The sequence below is a fragment of the Scyliorhinus torazame genome, chromosome 5 (genome assembly GCF_047496885.1).
Source record: "Scyliorhinus torazame isolate Kashiwa2021f chromosome 5, sScyTor2.1, whole genome shotgun sequence".
NCBI classification, from domain to species: Eukaryota; Metazoa; Chordata; class Chondrichthyes; order Carcharhiniformes; family Scyliorhinidae; genus Scyliorhinus; species Scyliorhinus torazame.
The window spans coordinates 205221392-205244114 of record NC_092711.1 but is presented as its reverse complement, the minus strand read 5'-3'; the positions used below and the strand labels follow the sequence as shown (position 1 = coordinate 205244114).

The following is a 22723-nucleotide window of genomic DNA, read 5'->3' as shown; positions in this document are numbered from 1 at the left end:
AGCTTCTTAAGGCACTCAAATGGTTAATAGGATATATTTGGTATGATGTGTAATGACTTTAAGTGTGTCATTATGGTCGATTTCCTTGCATTTTCTATATATATATAAATGCAGTCTTTGATTGACTGCAGCATCTTTTCACTCAAATCAGTGTCCTCTTTTCTGTGATTGACAAGCTGCTGCATATTTCCGTGGTCATTAACATTCCAGAAATAGTGGCCTTTCTCTCGGATTAAGCCCTCGGCCATGGGTTCAGATCAGCAACTGTAAAATCCTTTTTTTATTAGTGAGCTTGTTGCACTCATCTGCTAATTTGTTATAGCTTGCCATTATATCCCCTTCGGTACTTTCTTCGCACTGTTGAAGTGTTCTATATCTCCACGGAGACTGCATCAATGTCCAATTAAACAGATCAATGGCTGCTGCTTTAATGACAAAGTCTACATATCCTACATCTTTGCAACAAAACCTGGATAATGCTTCAACAAATCTGAAGAAAGACCATTTTTAATGCCCCGATTATTTTCCCTGCTGGGTTACTCAGAGCAGTGTCCCAACACTAATCTTTAATTCTTGTAGATTCCAAACCAATTCCTGGAGGATTGGAAACTTTATTTGCATAACTTAGATTGGCAGTTCAGTGCAGTACTGAAGAAATTCTCTCTTAGCACATATGCCATCTTTAACCATTATCTGTCTGCTCAGGCAGTTGGTAAGACTCCCAGAGTACAACATGCAGAAGAGCAGGAGCATTGTCCTGTCTAATGATTGTCTCGCAACTAACACCACCAATGCAAATTACATGGTCATTTATCTCACCACTGTCTGTGGTATGGTGTAGTTAGACCATAAGACATAGGAGCAGAATTCGGCCACTCGGCCCATCGAGTCTGCTCCACCAAAATATCATGGCTGATATTTTTCTCATCTTCATTTTCCTGACTTATCTGCATAACCCCTTATTAATCAAGAACCTATCTATCTCTGCCTTAAAGACACTCAGTGATTTGGCCTCCACAGCCTTCTGCAGCAAAGAGTTCCACAGGTTCACCACCCTCTGGCTGAAGAAATTCCTCCTCATCTCTGGGGAGATTTAAAGGATCGTCCCTTTATTCTGAGATTGAGTCCTCTGGTTCTAATTTTTCCTACAAGTGGAAACATCCTCTCCATGTCCACTCTGTCCAGGCCTTGCAGTATCCTGTAAGTTTCAATAAGATCCACCCTCATCCTTCTAAACTCTAAAGCACAGACCCAGAGTCGTCAACCGTTCCTTATGCGACAAGCTCTTCCTTCCAGGGATCATTCTTGTGAACCTCCTCTGGACCCTTTCCAAGGCCTGCACATCCTTAGATACGGGGCCCAAAGCTGCTCACAATATTCCAAATGGGGTCACACCAGAGCCTTATACAGCCTCAGAAGTACATCCAGTAGTTTGCAGGATAACTGCCATGTTTTCTACAGTATCAACATTGTATCACTTCCACATGTGCCACGGGATTATGGGTGCAAGCCCAATTCCCGAACACCAAATCTAGGCTGAGGCTCCAGTACAGTACTGAGTGAGTGCTGCTCTGTTGGTGGTACTGTCTTTCATGTGAAATATTAAACCAAGACTTTGTCTGCTCTCTTGGCGGTGTGGGGGGCTGTAAAATACTCTATTTAAAGAAGAGCCGGAAAGTTCTCCCTGGAATCCTGGGCTGATTTTTATCACTCAAAAATATTGCGGATGCTGGAAATCTGAAATGAAAATAGGAAATGCTGGAAAAGCTCCGCAAGTCCGGCAGCCTCTGTGACGAGAGAGACAGAGGTGGAATTTTACTTCCGTGTCATGGCTGGGCCGGAAAATGCAGCGAACCGTTCAAACGTCCACTGACTTCAGCGGGACTGGGAAATCCCACTGGCAGGAGTGTCTGTAGAATATTGCCCAGAGTTAATGTTTTGAATCCAATATGTCTCTCCTTCAAAGAAGAATGTTTCATTTAGAACATTCAAAGATAATTCATATTGGACTCGCAACATTACCTCTCTTTCTCTCTCCACAGATTCTGCCAGACCTGCGGAGATTTTCCAGCACTTGCTGTTTTATATCTCATGGAAACAAATTATCTGGTAATTATCACATTGCTGTTTACGGGAGCTTGCTGGGCATTTTGGCTGCTGTGTTCTCTGAAATTACAAGTGACTGCACTTCAAAAGTGTTTCACTAATTGTAAAATGCTTCGGGATGTCCTGAGGTCATAGAAGCTTTCTATAAATACAAGACCTTTTCATTCTTCGCTCTTCCTCAGATCTCTTCTAGTTTAATTGATAGTCTAAGTTTGCATCTAAAATACATCACAACAGCAAGAGATTACCTCAGAACAAAGCCTGAATGAACTTTACTTTGCTCTCCATCCCCCTTGCCCCGCCCCATGACCCTTTAGGCTCAAGCCCCAGTGTTGTGAATACAGAAGTTGTTTCAGCTGCATTGTTGCTACCCACGTGCCATGTAACTGCAGCCTGTGGCCTTTTGACTGGGAACAATCCAAAGCCCAATTGCCCTTTTGATTGGTCTGTAAATTGACCAGTTGCCAAAAGGTTGTTTTGCCGTGAGTAAAACAAATGAGGTAAATCTATGTATTCCAAGTGTTTGAAAAGATTCAGAAGGACATTGTTTAAAAATAGGATTTTAACTTGCGGGTTTTGAGTCCTGACGCTCTACAGGTGAGCACAGGGCATCCTGGAAAAGGTAAGAATTCTGCACGTGAGACACTGGGCTTTAAAAAATTTTTATTTGGAATATTTGAAGACCTAAGAATCAGCAGGAGGGTAAGTTAGAAGACATTTTTCACACCGTGAATAAGTCAAAGATGGAATCCACAACAAGGTACACTAGAGGCAGAGACTATTAAAGGATATTAAAACATGATGGGTAAATGAAATTAATATGCAGATCGGCCATGATCGAATTAAATGGCAGAACAAGCTTAAGGGGCTCAACCGCGTACTTGTGTTATGATGATGAAAACTTTAAAGAGACTTCATGCAGCTGGTCGCAAAGACAAATTCAGATAGCTTATAAATATTTTATACCACATATGTAGATTGAATATTAAGGTTCATACCTGGTTAGTTTCTAAAACTGGTGTTTTGCTAAACCTGGAGTATTGTGTACAGGTTCGGTCTCCTTACCCAAGAAAGGATATACTTGCCAGAGCTGAAGCAAAGGTTCACCAGACTGATTCTGGGGTGGCAGGATTGTCCTATGGGGAGAGATTGAGGAAACTGGGCCTATATTCTCTTGAGTTTAGAAGAATGAGAGATGATCTAATTAAAATATACTAAATTCATACCGGGCCTGCCAGGATAGATGCAAGAAGGATGTGTCCACTGGCTGGGGAACCAGGAGACACGGTCTCAGAATAAGCGGCAAGCCATTTAGGACTGAGGTGAGGAGGAATTTTTTCACGCAAGAGGGTGGTAGGTCTTTGGAATTGTCTACCCCAAAGGCGTGTGGAGGCTCAGTCATTGAGTATGTACCAGACAGAGCTCAATAGATTTCTCAAGTTTAAAGATACAAAGATATCGGGATAGCGTGTGAAAATGGCACTGAGTTAGATTAGCTACTATCTGGTTGAATGGTGGAGCAGGCTCGAGGGACCGAATAGCCCACTCCTGTTCCTATGGTCCCATGTTCTATTGCCTTTTAATATTATTCCATGCTTTAAGAAATTTATGTGTTTTCTTTACTTTCCCAGTTCCAGTGTTCCTGTTATTTACAGGACTTTGTAGCTTTATTTATACAAGCTCCTCTGATTCCAGTTACTTTAGAAAAGCTACTCTGATATGGTCGCTGAAGACAAGTCGGATGTGAGCAGATGAGGGAGTCCTATCCCTCTCGGTATCTGCCTACCCCTGTTCAAAATGAAGCCATTGAGTGACGGTCACTGCCTCCCTGTTACAGCATGGCTGGGCTCGGGCACTCAACCTCAGTGCTACCTCTTCTTCAGCTTCTCTGTCTGCCCCGATGATGGAATGCTTATCGCTGCCAAGTTCATGCCTTGAATGCTGGCCGAACGATTGGTCAATGGTGTCGACACTTAACTGGCTCCTGAAAATACTCTGTTGTATCACCACCTGCCCAAAGCAACCCGGTGGGCCAGAATTTTATGTTGTTTCAGCGGGCAAGCGTCCGATCTGAAATCACGCTAGAAGGCATCGGGCATGTGTCCTGACATCATCCCGCTCGCATGCAACATTACGGTTGGTGGGCAGGCATGCGCAGGAGTCGGAAGTGTGCCCACCAACATTTAATGGGCCATTAAACCCTTTAACCACCAAATTGAATGGAATTTTATGTTGCCTATGTGATTTAGCCCTCGTCTCATGTGCAACACAGGCAGACAGCCAATCTGATATTTTGTCATTTTTAATCCAAGGGGACAGGAATGTTTTGCTGTGTGAGTTGTTAAGCGTTCAGGTGAGAGTTTGCTGCTACTTTATTTCATCCCTTTTCCCCAGGTTTCTGATGAAGTATTTGCATTGTTAGTTTTGTTTTGGGGACTCATTTTGTTTTGCCAACGCTCTTTGAGCATTTCTGCTATTTGCAGTCTTCAGTGTTTGGGCTTTTCCATCTACACTTCAGCAGATGGGATTGTGTACTCCATTGGGGGGGCCTCTTTTGAAGAGGAATAGCAGGGCAGAAAGGAGAGAAGGCCAGGTATCCACAGGCAGTGTTGCGGAGAGAGGCCTGTGGATGGAGGGGCACTTGCCCTTGCCAAGCAAGGGCACTGGATTCAGGTGCGATGCATAACACCATGCCCACTGATCTGGGCTGCCACCTCTGATCGGGCCTTCTTTGTTTGGTGTGGTGACCTCCTCTTGCCATCCCGTGGTTTGAGGATGTTCTGCCTGGCACTCACTGCCTCCACAAAAGTGCACAGCCACATGTCTGGAAAGTGGTGGGACCGAGAACACACCGATATTGCCCTCGCTGGAAACAAAACTGTTGCTACTTTTTAACCGTCACTCCTGGACAGCTCCCTGAGGCTCCTCAACCACTCCCAGCAGCCTTCGGGGAGCTGCCTACTGAATTTAAATCCCATGGCAGATCCCCATTGGACCCAGTGTCCGCCAGGATCCCGGTGCGCCATTGCCATGTTGTGTTTCACGTCGGCCAGCCCTTAATTGGCCAGCCATCGTGAAATCGTGTTTGTGTTCCGATTGCAGCCAGAAACAGAAATTGCAACTGTTTACGGGCCCACCAACCGTGCACACACGTATGTGTGCAAAATTCAGGCCCAGATCCCCCACATACGTCAGCCTCTCTGAGTACCTATGTTAACTCAGATATAGCCAGCAAGCAAGTCTAGCACTTGAATGAGTGGTGGGGAAGGAGGAATCAGAGGCCCAGATTGTCCCCAGTTGAAGGATTAATACAGAGGCTGGCAGGAATTGCAGCACATAGACTGTTCTCGCACCTCAAGCAGATGTGGATGGTCAAAAGCTGGCAGGGAAGAGTTATCAGGTTTTGATGTAAAGGCAGGTGTAATGAATGAATATTATTCATAGCTTCCCATTTGCTAACTTTGTGCCTGCCATTGTCCGTATGCCCTCATGCTGTTCAGTGACTGCGATTTATTGCCACCCTGATATTGGTCTCAATTCCAGTTAACCTCAGTTTACTGACACCTTGATCCTGCCCAGTTTTGATGGGTTAATTGATGGATGCAATCTGATGGGACAGAACTTGCTGTGACCCCAAAAAATATCTAGTATGGGAATGTTTGCTGGGAAAGCAATGGAACTGAAGACACAGTTTAACCACGCTCTCTAATTATCGCAGGCTCATTTTGCTATTCTATTAAGATTCTTCCGTCTCGTGTGTGAGTGTGTGTGCGCCAACATTCTCCACCTGAAAAAGCAAGCAATTGGCCTATTTCCCTGGGTCCTGATGAGTCAGGTTGTTAAGAGATATGTGAGAAAGTGACTTTGGATTTCTCTTTCCTTACTGTGTGAAGATGTTAACCAGCTCTGTACCTTATTAAGAATGCTGAAACTTTGAATATTATTTATTCAGTCTAGTAAAGCAGCAATAGCGTACAGCCTGGAAGAAAATTATGGCTCGAAAACTGCCCTATATAGCCCATGACATGTAAAAACAATTTGTTACGCTGTAAGTGCAGTGAAACATGGGTTTATTATAACTCAAGTGCCAGCTTGATTGGGTTGGCAGAACTCTCAGCTCTGAATCATAGGTTCAAACCTTGTGCACATAAGCTATGGCCTAAATTTTACCATCCCGCCTGCTATGGGAATTGAAGGACCTGCAAAAGGTTCGTTGACCTCGGGCAGATATTTCCGGTCAAGGGGCGGACAGGACTGGAAAATCCTGCCCGATGTCTGAAATTTCGGGCAGGGTTTTCCTGTGAACTTAGGGACCTTGACAAGGGGACAAATGCAAGTCCAGAGCCCACACTTGCTGGTAGTGAGACCGACAGAGGAGTCTTCCTGGAGGAGTGTCAGAATTGGCTTTGGCTGGCCTCGTTCACAGGTTACGGCTGGCGTGCTGGCTCGTGATGCTGCAGGCCCACTCAGAGGGCCAGCAGTTCTGGGCAACGCCACCTCAGAGGTGGGAGGTGTTGAAGGAGTAGGGATGTTTGAGGGCTACCCCATTCTTGGCCACTTAGTTACAAAGAGGAGATGGAAGGAGAGCCAAAAGGATTAGTGTTGCCGGACTGAGGAGGAGAGACCCTCCTGCAGGGAAGGGCTCTGCTGTATCTTTAACACTGGCTTCCTCATTGAAAAGAGCTTCTGGCTCCAATGCCTCCCTGGGGCCACCGATCCCCGGGCGGGCCTGTGCCATGGGGGCACACTTTCCCCTCCGTGTCGGCCATCGGCGATGCGATGGCCGACGCAGAGGTGATCCCCCCCCCCCGCGCATGCGCGGGGATGATGTCAGCAACCTAATTTCAACACTTCACTTCAGTCAACATGGTAGCACAGTGGGTAGTACTGTTGCTTCACAGATCCAAAGTCCCAGGTTCGATTCCCGGTAGGGTCACTGTCTGTGAGGGGTCTGCACCTTCTCCCCGTGTCTGCGTGAGTTTCCTCCGGGTGCTCCGGTTTCCTCCCACACGTCCCGAAAGACGTGCTGTTCGGTAATTTGGACATTCTGCTGACATCATCCCCGCGCATGCGCGGGGGGGGGGGGGGGGGGGTGTCACCTCCGCGTCGGCCATCGCCGGAGTGGTTCACGCAAGTCACCCAAGCCTGGATTTGAACCCAGGTCCCTTGTGCTGTGCGGCAGCAGTGCTAATGACTGCACCACCTTGCCGGCAATGGAAGTGCCCTGGTTGCAGGAATGCATCAGAGAGCCAATCCCAATGCAGCTCCCTGCTATTTTCCCACCTCCACCCCCTTGCCTCTGAGCATGTGAGCACAGGGCCAGGAAAACACAGCCCTTTATTGAGAGACTGTTACACTGTTTCAAGTACAGTTGTTTTGATAATCTTTATTGTAGGCTTACATCAACATTGCAGTGAAGTTACTGTGAAATGCCCCTAGTCGCCACGTTCCGGCGCCTGTTCTGGTACACAGAGGGAGAATTCAGAATGTCCAAATTACCGAACAGCACGTCTTTCGGGACGTGTGGGAGGAAACCGGAGCACCCGGAGGAAACTCACGCAGACACGGGGAGAAGGTGCAGACCCCTCACAGACAGTGACCCTACCGGGAATCGAACCTGGGACCTTGGATCTGTGAAGCAACAGTACTACCCGCTGTGCTACCATGTTGACTGAAGTGAAGTGTTGAAATTAGGCCCTGTCTCCTAGTTCAAAAGCGCCATGGACAGAATTTCACATTCTTCGTCTGACAAGTCTGCTGGTGAGATGGGCAAGGGGTCTTTACAATTCCCCAGATGAGGGTGGCGCAGTAGTTAGCCCCCACAGAAGACCTGTCCCACCCCCTCACTTCCCACTGGCCTCTTCATAAAGAGCTGCACCCCCCACCCCCCCCCCCCCAAACCCGATTGTCCCATCCTGAGACCACCTTACTGATCTGGTTGTGCATTCCGGGATTGCTTGTAGTCCTGGTCACTGCCTGCTGAGACTACAGTTAGCCGACAATTCTTGAGGCGGGATTTCCTCCCGAGTGATGGGCCGAAGTCCCATCTCCAGCCAAATGAACACTTTTTGACCTTAAAATGGCTTTTGGCGCAGTTAGTATGTCATGGCGTGTGGGGGATGGGGATTGGCACTATTCGAAGAAGAGTAAGAATACTTTTGCAGAAATAATGGAAATGCTGGAGATGCTCAGCAGGTCAGGAAACAGCGGCTGGATTTTCAGTCCAAGGTTGAGACCTGTACCTAATTTCCCTTTGAAAATAGCACATCATGAGGTGTCAGAAGACCAACGCGTCATCCGGGAACGCTATTTCCAAACTGTGCCTGCACCTCACCTCACCCAGGGGCACAAAACTGCAAATACCGGAGATATGAAATAAAAATGAAGCGCTGGAAAAACTCAGCGAATTCAGTAGCATATTTCGCGAGAGAAATGCAGTTAGCACATTTTGACGATACTCAAACTGAGCTGCTTATACAGTGGCAGTTTTCAGTGCTTAATGAGAGCTGATTGGGGACTTGATGATTGGGCATTTGGGCCCTTGTTTGGACCATAAGGCTGTGGCCCTAAACACTCCTGCCTACTTGGAGAGAGAAACGGAGTTTTGTTTTGAGTCTAATATGGTTATTTTCGGAACTATTTCTCTTCTGAAGAAGGGTCAATTTGGACTCGATGTTAACTTTGTTTTTATCTGCACAGATGCTGCCAGTTTTGCTTAGTTTTTCCAGCACTTTCTGTTTTTGCTTCACTCTCAGGGATGATTGAAAATCCAGCCCCATCTGTGGAGATAGAAAGAGTTAACATTTCAGGTCAATGACTTTTCTTCCACTTCTCTCTCCCGGTGTCCTGAGGAACATTTGCCCCTCAATGAATACCAAACCTAAAAAACAGATTAATGTCCATTTGGTGGGAGCTTGCTGTTTACAATATGGCTGCTTGTTTGCTTACTTAGCAATAGTGACTTCACTCCACAAGTAACTCACTGGCTGTGAAATACTATGGGGTGTCCTGAGACAGTTATAAGTTTCGTAGAAATAAAGGATTTTTTCCTCTCCAGTGCAGTTGTCGTGATCGCTGCTGCTGAAACCTGTTTGGGCCTCGACCAAAATGCTGACGCAGCCACACAGAGCGAAGAGCGTTTCAGTTTGTGGCTCTCGATGTTTGTGTTGGCTGAAGGTGGCTCTGCAGCTCCCAGTAAGCACGGCCTTCACTGCACTGACTGGTCCCATTCAGTGCCAGTGGACACAATTAATAAGTGTCCAAGCTTTTAAACTGCACTGAACAAAGATGAGTGTGTCAGCCAGAACCTCAGATTGGCACTACTCCCTCTCACGCCTGAAAACTGGGCTTTGTCAAGCGGCATTTAATTGAATTATATGAAGTCATATTCTTTGAATAATATATTTAAAAAAAACTTTTTGCACAAAGTCTTCTATTTATTTTCAGGTATACATGGGCAGAATTGCTGGCTCTCCTGCTGGTGTGTTTGTAGGCAGGACAGGCCCATAAAATTCTTCTGGTGGGCTTCCCACCAGGATCCTGTCCACCCGGTTCTCTCCCCAATTTTAAGATGGGATGTCTGAGGCTTAGGCTGACTGGCCTGGCCTTGCCCCAATTATATCTCTTAAGTGGACAATTAATGACCACCACAAAACTGTTTCCTGTCCAGCGTCAATTTCCAGGCTGGCAGGAGTTCAGGAGTATGGGCAAGCCCAGACAGTGTCCGTGGTCAGACCTCGAGCGGGAAGTGTGGGGGTGAGAGGGGCCTCCTTCAAAAGTCTCCACTCAACAATAGGCACCCACCTTGTCCCTTCTACCTCTTCCCCCACCACCACCAAATGTGTGGCCGCCTCTTCTGGCACTCCAGGAGCTAGAGACCAGGCAGCTCTCTGAAGTACGACTTGCTCCTGAGTCAGCGCGGAAGCCCCATCTTCAGCTAAATGGCTGCAGGGAAGCCAGTATTGGTGGTGATGCATTGGCCACTGACTTTGGGTGATCTTGCTTACGGAAGCGCGGTGAATCTACTGCCTGAAAGGGTAGTGGAAGCAAATTCAATCGTAACTTGCAAAAGCAAATTGGATAAATACTTGAAAATGAAAGATGGGGAAAGAGCGGAGTGGGGGTGAGGGGAATGGAATTAGTTAGATGGCTATTTTAAAGAACACACGGCCACAATGGGTCAAATTGCTTGCCTCTGTGATGTGTGATTCAATGTTAGAGGGTGTGACCTGAGTAACGTGCAACATAATTCCAGTGCGATCCGATGTATTTTTTTAACTCAATGCTCTAGTTCTTCTATCTCTCACATCCTTACTTCTCTGTATTTCCCTGCAATTCACTTGCTCCTAACTTTACCTGGAAAGGCATTAGTAACTGATGTAATTTCCATGGGACTAGTTCAGATCGCAGCCCCAAGAATTTCGACAGGCTGCAGAATGCACTCTGCATCTTACATCAGTGGTTCATGAAGATGGTGCCTGATCTGATCATGGCCTCAACTCCACTTTTCAGCCCTCCCCACCCTCCCTCCTCTCCCATTACCCTTAATTGCCCTTTGATTCAAGAATTTGTCTAACTCAGCCTCGAATATATTCTGTGTCCCAGCCTCCACTGCTCCCGGGGTGGAGAATTCCAGTGATGAACCATCCTCCTAGAGAAGGAATTTTTTCTCATCTACATTTAAAATAGGTGGCTCCTTATTCTGAAATTGTGCCACCTAGTTCCTCCCAACATGTGGAAACGTCCTCTCAGCATCTACCCTGTCAAGCCCCCTCGGAATCCTATATGTTTCAGGATCACCTTTCATTCTTCTAAACTCAAAGGAGTACAGACGTAACCTGCTCAACCATTCCCCAGGAGGCAACAACTTCAACCCATGAGTCAGCCGAGTAAACTGAACTGCTTCCAATGCAAGTGCATCCTTCCCTAAATAAGGAGACCAAAACTGCACACACTAATCTAGTCTAATGCCTTGACCAATCGTTTCGGGATGAGGAAAGCTCTTTCCACCGATAGCAACAGAGACACCCCATCCTGGCCCTGATTGCCTTGGCTCATCAGAGGTGTCATGGGAATGTCACTTTAAGAAATGTTTGTCTTCTCAAGTGGCTGCAGTGATGTCAGTATGTGGGTGGAGCTGGGCTCTGGCTCTGTGTTTTACTTTTGTTTTGAGCTGGAAGCGGTTTTGTAGCTGGAGTTTTAGCTTCGTTTTCAGTTGGAGAACTGCATTCAAACCAAGGAGGTATATTTTGGCCTCTCTCTCTGCCTGCTAAAGAGTGTTTCCAGATCACTTGATGATTTCAAAGTAATACCTGTTTCTGTAAGAAATGGAAACCTACTGTCTTTGTTAAAAAGGGTCTTTGACTTATGGATGTTGTTAGAAAAGTTATTCAGGGTTACCTATAGAGTACTGTATCTTTGGGAGGGTATCAATGTTGGTAGTTGATAAGATGTTTACTGGGTGTTTATAAAATGTTAACTGTATTCATAGAAGAAACATTGTTTTTTGTTTTAAAATAATTTATATCTCTGTTGCATCCACCAGTAAAGTCGGCCCTTGTGCTCCCCATAACCAAAATCTAATAAAAGTTGTGGATCCGGTGAACTCCATCATATACTTTGGTATTCTCTAAACTGCGGCCCATAATAGAGGGGATTGGTTCTTCTCTCTGAATGTGAAAATAGTGTGATTTTTTTACATGTTCAAAACTTGCTGGAATGTCCATAAATTTGGACAAATGCAGAGATCTAATGAACTTGCAAATTCTTTGGATTCTTTTTCAGGATCCAATTTTGTGCCCTGCGTGTGATTCATACCTATTCAAAGTTTGGCTTGAGTTTAACATGCAACATACATCATATTAAGACATACTTTTTTGGGCGGCACGGTAGCACAGTGGATATTGCACTGTTGCTTCACAGCATCAGAGTCTTGGGTTCGATTCCCGGCCTGGGTCACTGTGCAGAATTTGCACATTCTCCCTGTGCCTGCGTGGGTTTCCTCGGGTGCTCCGGTTTCCTCCCACAAGTCCGAAAAGACGTGATGTTAGGTGAATTGGGCATTCTGAATTCTCCCTCCATGTACCCGGACAGACACCAGAATGTGGCGACTAGGGGCTTTTCACAGTAACTTCATTGCGGTGTTATTGTAAGTCTACTTGTGACAATAAAGATTAAAGATTATTATTATTATACAGTTACATACCTTTGCTCAGTTTGGCTTTACAGTATAATTTGGTCTCTGCCTTGGCTCGGTGATCAGCTTGATTCTAAAGTAGAAATTCATGCATTCAAGCCGCACTCCAAATACTTAAATGCGTAATCCAGAGAGATGCTCAAGTGCAGGAGGGAGCGTTACACTGGTGAAGGTGCTGTTCATCGGACGAAGTGTTAGACCAAAGTCTTGTCTGCCTTCTCAGTTGAACAAATCCCGTGGTACAATTTGGAGAAGAGTAGCTCGGGCTTCTCTGCTGTGTTCTGGCCAATATTTCTCCCTCAATCAACGTCGCAAAAACAGATTATCTGGAAATTATTGCTTTGCAGTTTGTGGGATCTTGTGCAAACATTGACTGCCTACATTACAACATTGACTATATTTCAAATGCATTTCACTGGCTGTAAAACACTTTGGGCTGCGGTTGCAAAAGGTACCGTATAAATGCAAGTTCATTTTTTATTTATCAAATGGAAACTTAATAAGTAAGTCTTATTAGTAAATTCGCGAATGACACCAAGGTTGGTGGAGTGGCAGGTAGTGTTGAGGATTGTCAGAAGATACAGCAGGGCAGAGATAGGTTGGAGACTTGGGCAGAGAAATGGCAATGGAGTTTAATCCGGACAAATGTGAGGTAATGCATTTTGGTAGGTCTAACATAGAGGGGAAATATACAGTAAATGGCAAAATGCTTAGGAATATAGAAAGTCAGAGCGACCTGCGCGTGCATGTCCACAGATCTTTGAAGGTGGCAACACAAGTGGTCAAAGTAGTCAAGAAAGCATACGGAATGCTTGCATTCATTGGACGGGGCATCGAGTGTAAAAAGTGGCAAGTCATGCACAGTTGTATAGAACCTTGGTAAGGCCGCAATTGGAATATTGTGCACTATTCTGGTCGCCACACTACCAGGAGGATTTGGAGAGGGTGCAGAGGAGGTTTACCAGGATGTTGCCTGGTCTGGAGGGTGTTAGCTATGCGGAGAGGCTGAATAGACTCGGACTGTTTTCTATAGAAAGACGGAGGTTGAGGGGCGACCTGATAGAGGTCTACAAGATTGAGAGGCATGGATAGAGTGGTTGGGCAGGCACTCTTTCCCAGGGTGGAGGGGTCAGTTACCAGGGATCATAGGTTGAAGGTCCGTGGGGGCAAAGTTTAGAGAAGATGTGCGAGGCAGGCTTTTTACGGAGAGGGTGGTGAGTGCCCGGAACGCGTTGCCAGGGAGGTTGTGGAATCATATACATCAACGGCGTTCAAAATGCATCTTGACAAACATATGGATAGGATGGCTACAGAGGGATACGGCACAAGGAAATGCTGAGGTTTTTTGGCAAAGGTTGGTATCATGACCGGTATAGGCTTGGAGGGCTGAAGGGCCTGTTCCTGTGCTGTATTGTTCTTTGTTCTTTGTAATTATTGGACATAATTGGTGAATCTTGGGAGAACTCCAAATTAGGCTCCGCACCGGGAGCGAACCTGGTGAATCACTTGGCTAGTGATGTTCTGCGTGATCTGGATCACGCCCAGTAATATTTAAATGAGCTAATTTAAATATCCCGATGCTGGGCAGCACGGTAGCATTGTGGATAGCACAATTGCTTCACAGCTCCAGGGTCCCAGGTTCGATTCCGGCTTGGGTCACTGTCTGTGCGGTGTCTCCACATCCTCCGCGTGTGTGCGTGGGTTTCCTCTGGGTGCTCCGGTTTCCTCCCACAGTCCAAAGATGTGCAGGTTAGGTGGATTGGCCATGATAAATTGCCCTTAGTGTCCAAAATTGCCCTTAGTGTTGGGTGGGGTTACTGGGTTACAGGGATAGGGTGGAGGTGTTGATCTTGGGTAGGGTGCTCTTTCCAAGAGCCGGTGCAGACTCGATGGGCCGAATGGTCTCCTTCTGCACTGTAAATTCTATGATAATCTATGATTAACAGCCGCACGTGCGGCACATCAGCGATCTTTTTGTGCAGACAGCACGCTGTGTTTGAAAAATATTCAAGAGTGATGCCACAGGAAAGCAGTAAGCTGATTGGTTGGTGAATAACTGGTATTAGGGACTGTGCCTAAATAGCTGAAGCTTTTTAAAAAAAAAAAAAGTATTATTTGTTCCAGTCTAAGATGTAAATCTATACTTTTAAGAAATGTCAGGTGAGTAGAGTCGAGTGGAAGATGTGGCCTGTCACATGTGGGAGTCTTGGATCCTACCAGTGTTCTAGATGACCACATGTAGAAAGTGCTCCTAGCTGCTGAAAATGGAGCTCTGGGTTTCGGAGCTTGAGCAGTGGCTGAAAACACTGTGGCGAATCCACGAGGCTGAGTGTTACGTGGATAGCACGTTTAGAGAGGTGGTCACACTACAGCTCAAGAGTCGAGAGGAAAAAAGGAAATGGGTGACCACCAGGCAGTCCAGGAAGTTGTGTGTAAGAATAATAATCGGGTAATTACACTAGAGGATTTCAACTTCCCCAACATAAATTGGGATAGTCATATTGTATTATAAAGGGTTTGGAGGGGGAGAATTTCTTTTTGGGGAAGTTTTTTGTATCAGTATGTAGAAGGTCCAACAAGAGATGGAGCAGTGCTGGATCTGCTTCGAGGGAACAAAGCCAGACAAGTGTTCAATATGGCAGTGGGGGGAGCATTTTAGTGATAGCGACCATGACACAGTACGGTTCAAGTTTATGGACAAGAGAAAAGATGACCTGCAAAAGAAAGTTTTGGGTTGGGGCAAGGCAGATTTTTACTAAAATAAGACAGAATCTAGCCAAAGTTGACTGGGAACAGCTTCTTGCGGGAAAATCTACAGCGGAGCAGTGAAGGGCTTTCAAAAAGGAAATGGGGGAAATGTAGGAGCAATAAGTTCAGGGAACCCGGGATGTCTAGGACAATCCAGGACTGGTCAAGGAGGAAGAGAAATGCTTTCAGCAAGTACAAAGGGAGAAATTCAACTGCGGCCCTAGAGGAATATAAGAAGTGCAAGAGGGAACTTAAGAAAGCCATTAGAAGAGCAAAAAGGGACCATGAACAAGGACTTGTGGCTAAGATTATGGAGAACCCCAAGGTATTCGATAAATATATTAAGGGGAAGAGGTTAACCAGGGAAAGAGTAGAGTCCATTAGAGACCAAGGGGGCAATTTGTGTGTGAAGCCGCAGGACAATGCTAGGGTGTTAAATTAATATTTCTCATCAGTCTTAACTCAGGAGAAGGAGGACGTCTTCAACCAAAGTTGTATGGGTAGAACTTAAAAACTAAAGAGGAGCAATCACATTGCCTGGAGTGTTCTATAGGCCCCCTAACTGTCCAAGAGAAATAGAAGAGCAGATATGTACGAAAATTTCAGAGAAGTGTAAAAGTAATTGGGTAGAGATAGTTTGGGATTTCAACTTCCCCAACATGGGGGGCATGGTAGCACAGTGACCAGCACTGTTGCTTCACAGCGGCAGGGACCCAGGTTCGATTCCGGGCTTGGGTCACTGCCTGTGCGGAGTCTGCACGTCCTCCCCGTGTCTGCGTGGGTTTCCTCCGGGTGCTCCTGTTTCCTCCCACAAGTCCCGAAAGACATGCTTGTTAGGTGAATTGGACATTCTGAATTCTCCCTCGGTGTACCTGAACAGGTGCTGGAGCGTGGCGACTAGGGCCTTTTCACAGTAACTTCATTGCAGTGTTAATGTAAGCCTACTTGTGACAATAAAGATTATTATTATTAACTAGGGTAGCCGTTGTGTACATGGTTTAGAGCGTACGGAATTCATAAAATGCATCCAGGAGAACTTTTTAATCCAGTACGTAGAAGGTCCTGAAGTATAAGTGGGGGAACATTTTGGAGACAGTGATCATAACTCCGTTTGTTATGGAAAAGGACAAGGATGGGCCTGAGATCAAAGTTTTAAACTGACGAAGGCCGATTTTAATTAGATCAGATATGATTTGGCCAGAGTAGACTGGGAGCAGATATTTTTAGGTAATTCTGTGCCAGGACAGTGGGATGCATTCAAGACGAAAATAAGGAGAATACAGGGCCAGAATGTTCCAAAAAAGAAAAAGGGTGGGTCCAACATGTCCAGTGAACCCTGTATATCTAGGGATAAACCGCATTGGATAAGGAGATAAAGGGAGGCCTATTGCAGATATCAAGGGCCCAAAACAGCAGGAGCCTCCGAGACGTATTGAATGTGTACAAAAGGAACTTAAAAAGGAATTTAGGAGAGCAAAAAGGGGGCATGAAAGGTTTCTGGCAGGTAAAATAAAGGAAAATCCTAAGTTTTATAAATGCATTCAGGGTAAAAGGAAAGAGTAGGGCTATTTAGGACCACAGTGGTAATTTGTGTGGAGCTAGAGGACTCCACATTAGGACTAGAGTTCTAAATGAATATTTGTCATTGAGGGGTCAATCACAAGTGGGCATAGTTTTAGAGTGAGGGGCAGGAGATTCCGAGGGAATTTGGGAAAGCAAAATTCACTCGGAGGGTGGTGAGAATCTGGAATGCACTGCCCAGGAAGGTAGGGGAGGCTGAACACCTCAGAACCTTTAAAAAGCACTTGGATGAGCAATTGAAGCACCATCACATTCAAGGATATGGGACAAATGCTGGTAAGTGGGACGAGCCCGAGATTAGGGGTAGTTATTTGTGGTGCAGACTTGATCGGCCAAAGGGCCTTTTCTGTGCTGTACGAATCTATGCCTCGACTTGGAGAAACTCCCTGAGGCCCAAAGAAACAGCTAAGTGCCGTTGAATAGCAGTGTCAATCTCAGCACTGCAGCCATCGAGAAACACCCCGGCATACGTGCTCAAAACCAGACTTGGTGACATTTTTCCGGTGAATCGTGCCCATTATGTCAACAAAACTGACTAAAGAGAGCCACTACACAGTACATCTCTTTGTGTGCAGGTATAGCACATAATTTGTTGTGACACCTATCTGAATTTTGTCTAATGACGTATTTTATATTGTAATTGAAGTGATTGCGCCCTCAAGTGTTGCACATTGGGATTTACCTGGCTATACGTTATAATTAAGCATTTCCTCTACCTGTGCTATTTATGAATTGTCTCCGTTGCTTTCATAATTTTATTAACCTAGTTCCCTTTTCAATTCATGAACTCCAACGCCCCTTGAATGATGAGGCCCACTGTCAATGGTTAATATCGCAGACAAAGATTGAAGTTTGTTGTTATAATCAGGGAAATGTGCCTCACGGTGCTGAGGACCCGGGTTCAATCCCGGCCCCGGGTCACTGTCCATGTGGGGATTGCACATGCTCCCCGTGTCTGTGTGGGTCTCATCCCCACAACCCAAAGATGTGCAGGGTAGGTGGATTTACCATGCTAAGTTGCCTCTTCATTGGGAAAAAAGAATCGGGTACTTTTATATCAAGGAAATATGAGAATGTGAGGACGTTACTCGAGGTGGAAAACTACAATAATTGTGAGAGATTTGAAATACTGCGACTTTTGACTGGAGCAGAGACCATTGCACATTAAGGAAAATGAAAATCGCTTATTGTCACAAGTAGGCTTCAAATTAAGTTACTGTGAAAAAACCCTAGTCGCCACATTCCAGCGCCTGTTCGGGGAGGCTGGTACGGGAATTGCACCCGTGCTGCTAGTCTGCCATGGTCTGCTTTAAAAGCCAGCTATTTAGCCCTGTGCTAAACCAGCCCCTGTATGTACATAAGTATTGACGCAGGGGAAGATTTGGAGAGTGGTGCGGTGTAAATAATTTTTAATTGTTGCTGTAAAGAACTGCTACTGATAAATTGGGTTTAAATACCTCCCTCTCAGCCCCAGTTATACAAGGCCTTTTTCCAAAGCAGTCGGGGACGAGCCAAAATGACTGCATCTTCAATGAACGGTAAAATAAAATTAAAAGATTGCTTAATATTGAATTTTCTCCATACCTAGTAAACTGCATGATGGATCGGTGAGTCTGCCTGCTTTCATCCATCAATAAAGTCTGAAAGCTTCGCGCATTCAGCGCATTAGGCAGACGTGACAGATTTCAGTGTGAGCTCTGCAGGTTTTCTCCCGCAGTCTAAACAGTCTGAATTCTGTTAAAAGTGGCAATCATTGTGGTGTCATGTGCTTTAAATGACATTTTCCTCAGACCTGTGAAGGGTATGTATGAACCTAATCCCTTTAATCAACCATACATCCTGCCTGGTGAGGTAAGGTCAGCAGATCTGATCACTACTCCATTTGTGAGTCTCGCGGGGCATTAATGCACTGACTTGATTGTGAGTGCCTTTTCTTTCCTACCCTCCATTATCATATTCACCAGACTGCAGACAGAGGAAGGTCAGCATCACCACTTTATATGATGACCTTGGCGGGAATGGAACCAGCCAGAGAAAGTCAGGGAGCGGGCAATGAAGGGAAATTATGAGCAGATAGGAAGTTAAAAAGCCAATCTGATGCCAGGTGGCTGCTTTTGGGTCCATGGTCGGAATGGCCAGTGTGGAACATTAGGACGTAGATTTCTACCTTCATCATTCTCAAAGCATAGCAAGTAAACAAGACACGAAACTGTGCACAGCAATGACTCACACACAAACATGATAACTAACAAGTTAATCTATTTTTAACTGACAAAGAAATGTTATGTGGGATATTTTATGGCAGTCTGAAGCCATCTAAAATATGGCCTCCCCAACAATGCGTAACAAACATGTAGTTCATGTTCATATTTTCGATGTAATTTTTAGTTCTGGGAAGATTAAAGTTGTGAAGGTTAAGTAATTAAAATGCTGGGCTTTGGAGATTTCCGGAACACCTAAAAGGAAATGGCAGTTTGGAAGGTTTGTTCGATAGAGTCAAAATAGATGAGGGAGCAATAAAACAGCAGGTGGGCGCACTTAGCCGGAGAATTGTAGACATGGGGTGCGATCTAACGAAAATACCAGTAATGACCCTGCTATCGAACGGCAACTCTATTATTTTTCTGTGCCCCAGCGAGGAGCTGAGGCCATACTCTGTCGCATTTCCTGCACTGAGGAGCTCTGCTCACCAGTGCAGGAAGAGATCGGGGCACCGTTTAAATATGGCGCCCAATCTCTCGATCCCCGGAGCCCCCAACATCCCAATTCACCTATTGGGGAGCCCTCGAGCCCCCCCCGCACCCCACCTCATATGGGCCGGGCACACGGGCCCGATCCTAGACATGGCAAAAATGTCATCCGAGCACTATGGCGCTGGCACCCTGGCAGTGCCCCTGCCAGATTGGCAGTGACACCTGGGCATCTGTAGTGCTGGGGCTGGTTTAGCACAGGGCTAAAGTGCTGGCTTTTAAAGCAGACCAAGGCAGGCCAGCAGCACGATTCAATTCCTGTACCAGCCTCCCCGAACAGGCGCCGGAATGTGTGACTAGGGGCTTTTCACAATAACTTCATTTGAAGCCTACTTGTGACATTAAGCGATTTTCATTTCATTTTTATTTAGTGCCAGGGTGCCACCAGCTGAGGGGCAAACCACCCGGGAAGCGTTTGATCGCCTGGGAGAACCATTTGTCCTAATTGACACCTGGCTATGGTCTCCTTGGTGAAGCCGGTAGATCCCGGGGGATGGTTAGGCCTGAAGTTGGCATATTTAAGTGAACAGTTAATCTCATTTAACTATGCGAACCTAAGTAGAATGCGACTTCTCGTGAGACCTCGTTGGATCTTGAGGGGCATAATAACCACCAGGATCTACTGCCGGCGTCCCATCCTGATTCCGGCGGGATGCAGCCAGTAAAATTGCGTCTACAATGTCTACATTGTTTATAAAGAAGTTCAGTCCAAAGAGATGTTCATTTTGGGAGTTAGAGAGCTAAATTTGTTTAAAGACATTGCATGATTCCTGAAAAGTTACTTCGTCATGGAGATGGGTGGAGCATAAAAAAGGCTCCCTGGTTTCAGTGTATATGTGTGTTTACTGGGGGAGGGGTTAGTTGGAGATTTTGAGCTGGTTTGCAGCTCACGAGAAGCCCTGGGGACTATTAGCAAGCTCCAAGCAGTTAGGGCTCGGCAAAGCTTTGTGGAAAAGGTTTACCACTTCCATACTGGAGAGGGTTAGGAATCGGAAGAGGCCCTGGGAGCCATTTATAGCCAGGAGACTGGAATTTGGAGAAGTCCAGTTTCAGGAGAAGAGATTGAACCATTGGGATATGAGCAATTGTTGAGGCAGTCTGAGTTAGAATGGTTTCAAGGAAATTCAGAGGCTAGATCTTTGATAATAATTGAAATTTCTCATGAGGGAGGCAGAGGTTCAACAAAATTTTGTGACTCGCAGTGGCCACTGAAACCTGGGTGGATTGCTGAGAAACCCATGGGACCTATCTTAGTCGTATTTGCCATTTAATGTGCAGTATAGTGGGGGCGATTCTCCGATTATGGAGGGCAAGTGTTCGCGCCGCTGTGAACGGCGTCGCGTTTCACGACAACGCGAACAGGGCCCGGGCATGACCTATTCTGGCCCCTCACCAACATGGCGGCGGAGTTCTGGGGCCGCGCGCGGAAGGAGGTAGGCCCCGGGGGGGGGCGGAAGAGGCCGGCCCGCCGATCGGTGGGCCCCGATCGCGGGCCAGACCCCATCGGAGGCCACTCCGGTGAAGGAGCCCCCCTCCCTCCCCCACAGGCCGCCCCCCAGAGTTCCCGCAGAGTTCCCGCCGGCAGCGACCAGGGGTGGACGGCGCCGTCGGGAACCTCCGGGCCGGAGAATCGCCGCTCGCCGGTTCTCCAAGCAGCCCGGTGCGAATCGCGTGCCCCTGGTTCGGATCCGGGGGGTGGGAGAATCGCGTGCGGGGCGGCGTGACGTGATTCGCGTGGAGCCCCGGCGATTCTCTCACCCGGCGTGGGGGGAGGAGAATAGCGCCCAGTGTGTTTGACTACAGTTTGCCTGTTAATTCATATTTACTTGATGTTAATTCTGAATGTTAGAGTATAAGATAGATATTGTAGATTGTTTTAGTTTTCTGACTTTGTATGGTAAACCTTATTTCATTTGTTTAAAACCATGGTGAAATCCAGGTTTTTGGATGCAGAAATGTAAACACCAGAAGGAGAAAAGTCCAGAAAAGTCCAGGACTAATGTATGCTAAGGATTTTATGTTGGGTGTTCAGATGCCTATCACATAGAATCATAGAATTTACAGTGCAGAAGGAGGCCATTCGGCTCATCGAGTTTGCACCGACCCACTTAAGCCCTCACTTCCACCCCATCCCTGTAACCCAATAACCCCTCCTAACCTTTTTGGACACTGAGGGCAATTTATCATGGCCAATCCACCTAACCTGCACATCTTTGGACTGTGGGAGGAAACCGGAGCACCCGGAGGAAACCCACGCGCACGTGGGGAGAATGTGCAGACTCCGCACAGACAAGTGACCCAAGCCGGGAATCAAACCTGGGACCCTGGAGCTGTGAAGCAATTATGCTATCCACAATGCTACCGTGCTGCATGTAGAAGCTGAAGAGTTCCTAAAGCAGACAACTGAGCTAGCTGCATGAGCAATGCTGCCTCTTTGCTTGGCATACATCAGGGGCTGGATTCTCCACCCCGCCGCACCACTTTTCTGCCTCGACCCGCCGGCGGGATTCTCCGGCTGGTCAATGGGGTTTCCCATTGTGGGGCAGCCCCATGCCGTCAGGAAACCCCAGGTGCCAGCAAAGCGGAGAATCCCGCCCCACATATTCTCATCCTGTAGGGTCACCACACTTAACCAAGCTCACAAGCCTAAGGGCAAGTTGGACAGGCGTTGGAAACTTCAATATTTTTTTCTTTATTCTTTCATGGGCACCGCTGACGAGGCCAACGTTTCTTACCCATTCCCTAATTGCCCTTAAACTGAATCACTTTCTAGGCTATCGCAAAAGGCAATTAAGAGTCAACCACATTGCAATGGGTTTGGAGTCACATGTAGGCCAAACCAGGTTTGGGTGGCATATTTGCTTGCCTAAAAGGTAACACTGAACCAGAGGGGTTTTTACAACTTTTTTTTAAAATTTAGAGTATCCAATTTTTAAAAATCAATTAAGGGGCAATTTAGCATGGCCAATTCTCTGCACATTGTTTTGGGTTGTGGGGGTGTGAGACCCACGCAGACACAGGGAGAATGTGCAAACTCCACACGGACAGTGACCGGAGCTGGGATCCAACCTGTGTCCTAAGTGCCGTGAGGCAGCAGTGCTAACCACTGCACCACAATGCCGCCCTTGGTTTTTACAACAATTGATGATATTTGTCATGGCCACCATTATTAATATTAGTTTTATATTCCACAGTTATTACTTGAATTTAAATTCCACCCGCTGCAGCGGTGGGATGTAATCCATTTGCCAGGGCCTCTAAATTATTAGTTCATTGACATTGTCACTGTGCCACCATCTCCCCAAATTATTGAAGTTTAACAAGCTGAAACCATACAGGCATC

At 46.4% G+C, this 22723-nt stretch overlaps 1 protein-coding gene across 9 annotated transcripts in view; it reads left to right on the top strand.

Annotated features, from left to right (window-relative positions):
• Positions 1 to 22723, top strand: part of LOC140420905 (muscleblind-like protein 3) — a 154566-nt gene that overhangs the window by 50283 nt on the left and 81560 nt on the right. Inside the window, exon 1 of one of the 9 annotated variants that reach the window (XM_072505043.1) lies at positions 2065 to 2109. The exons of the other annotated variants lie outside the window; for them this stretch is intronic. Within the exon in view, the coding sequence (XP_072361144.1) occupies positions 2092 to 2109 (18 nt within the window). The 5' untranslated portion in view covers positions 2065 to 2091. Of the gene's footprint in view, positions 1 to 2064; positions 2110 to 22723 lie in introns of those variants that run through there. 9 annotated transcript variants of the gene reach the window in all.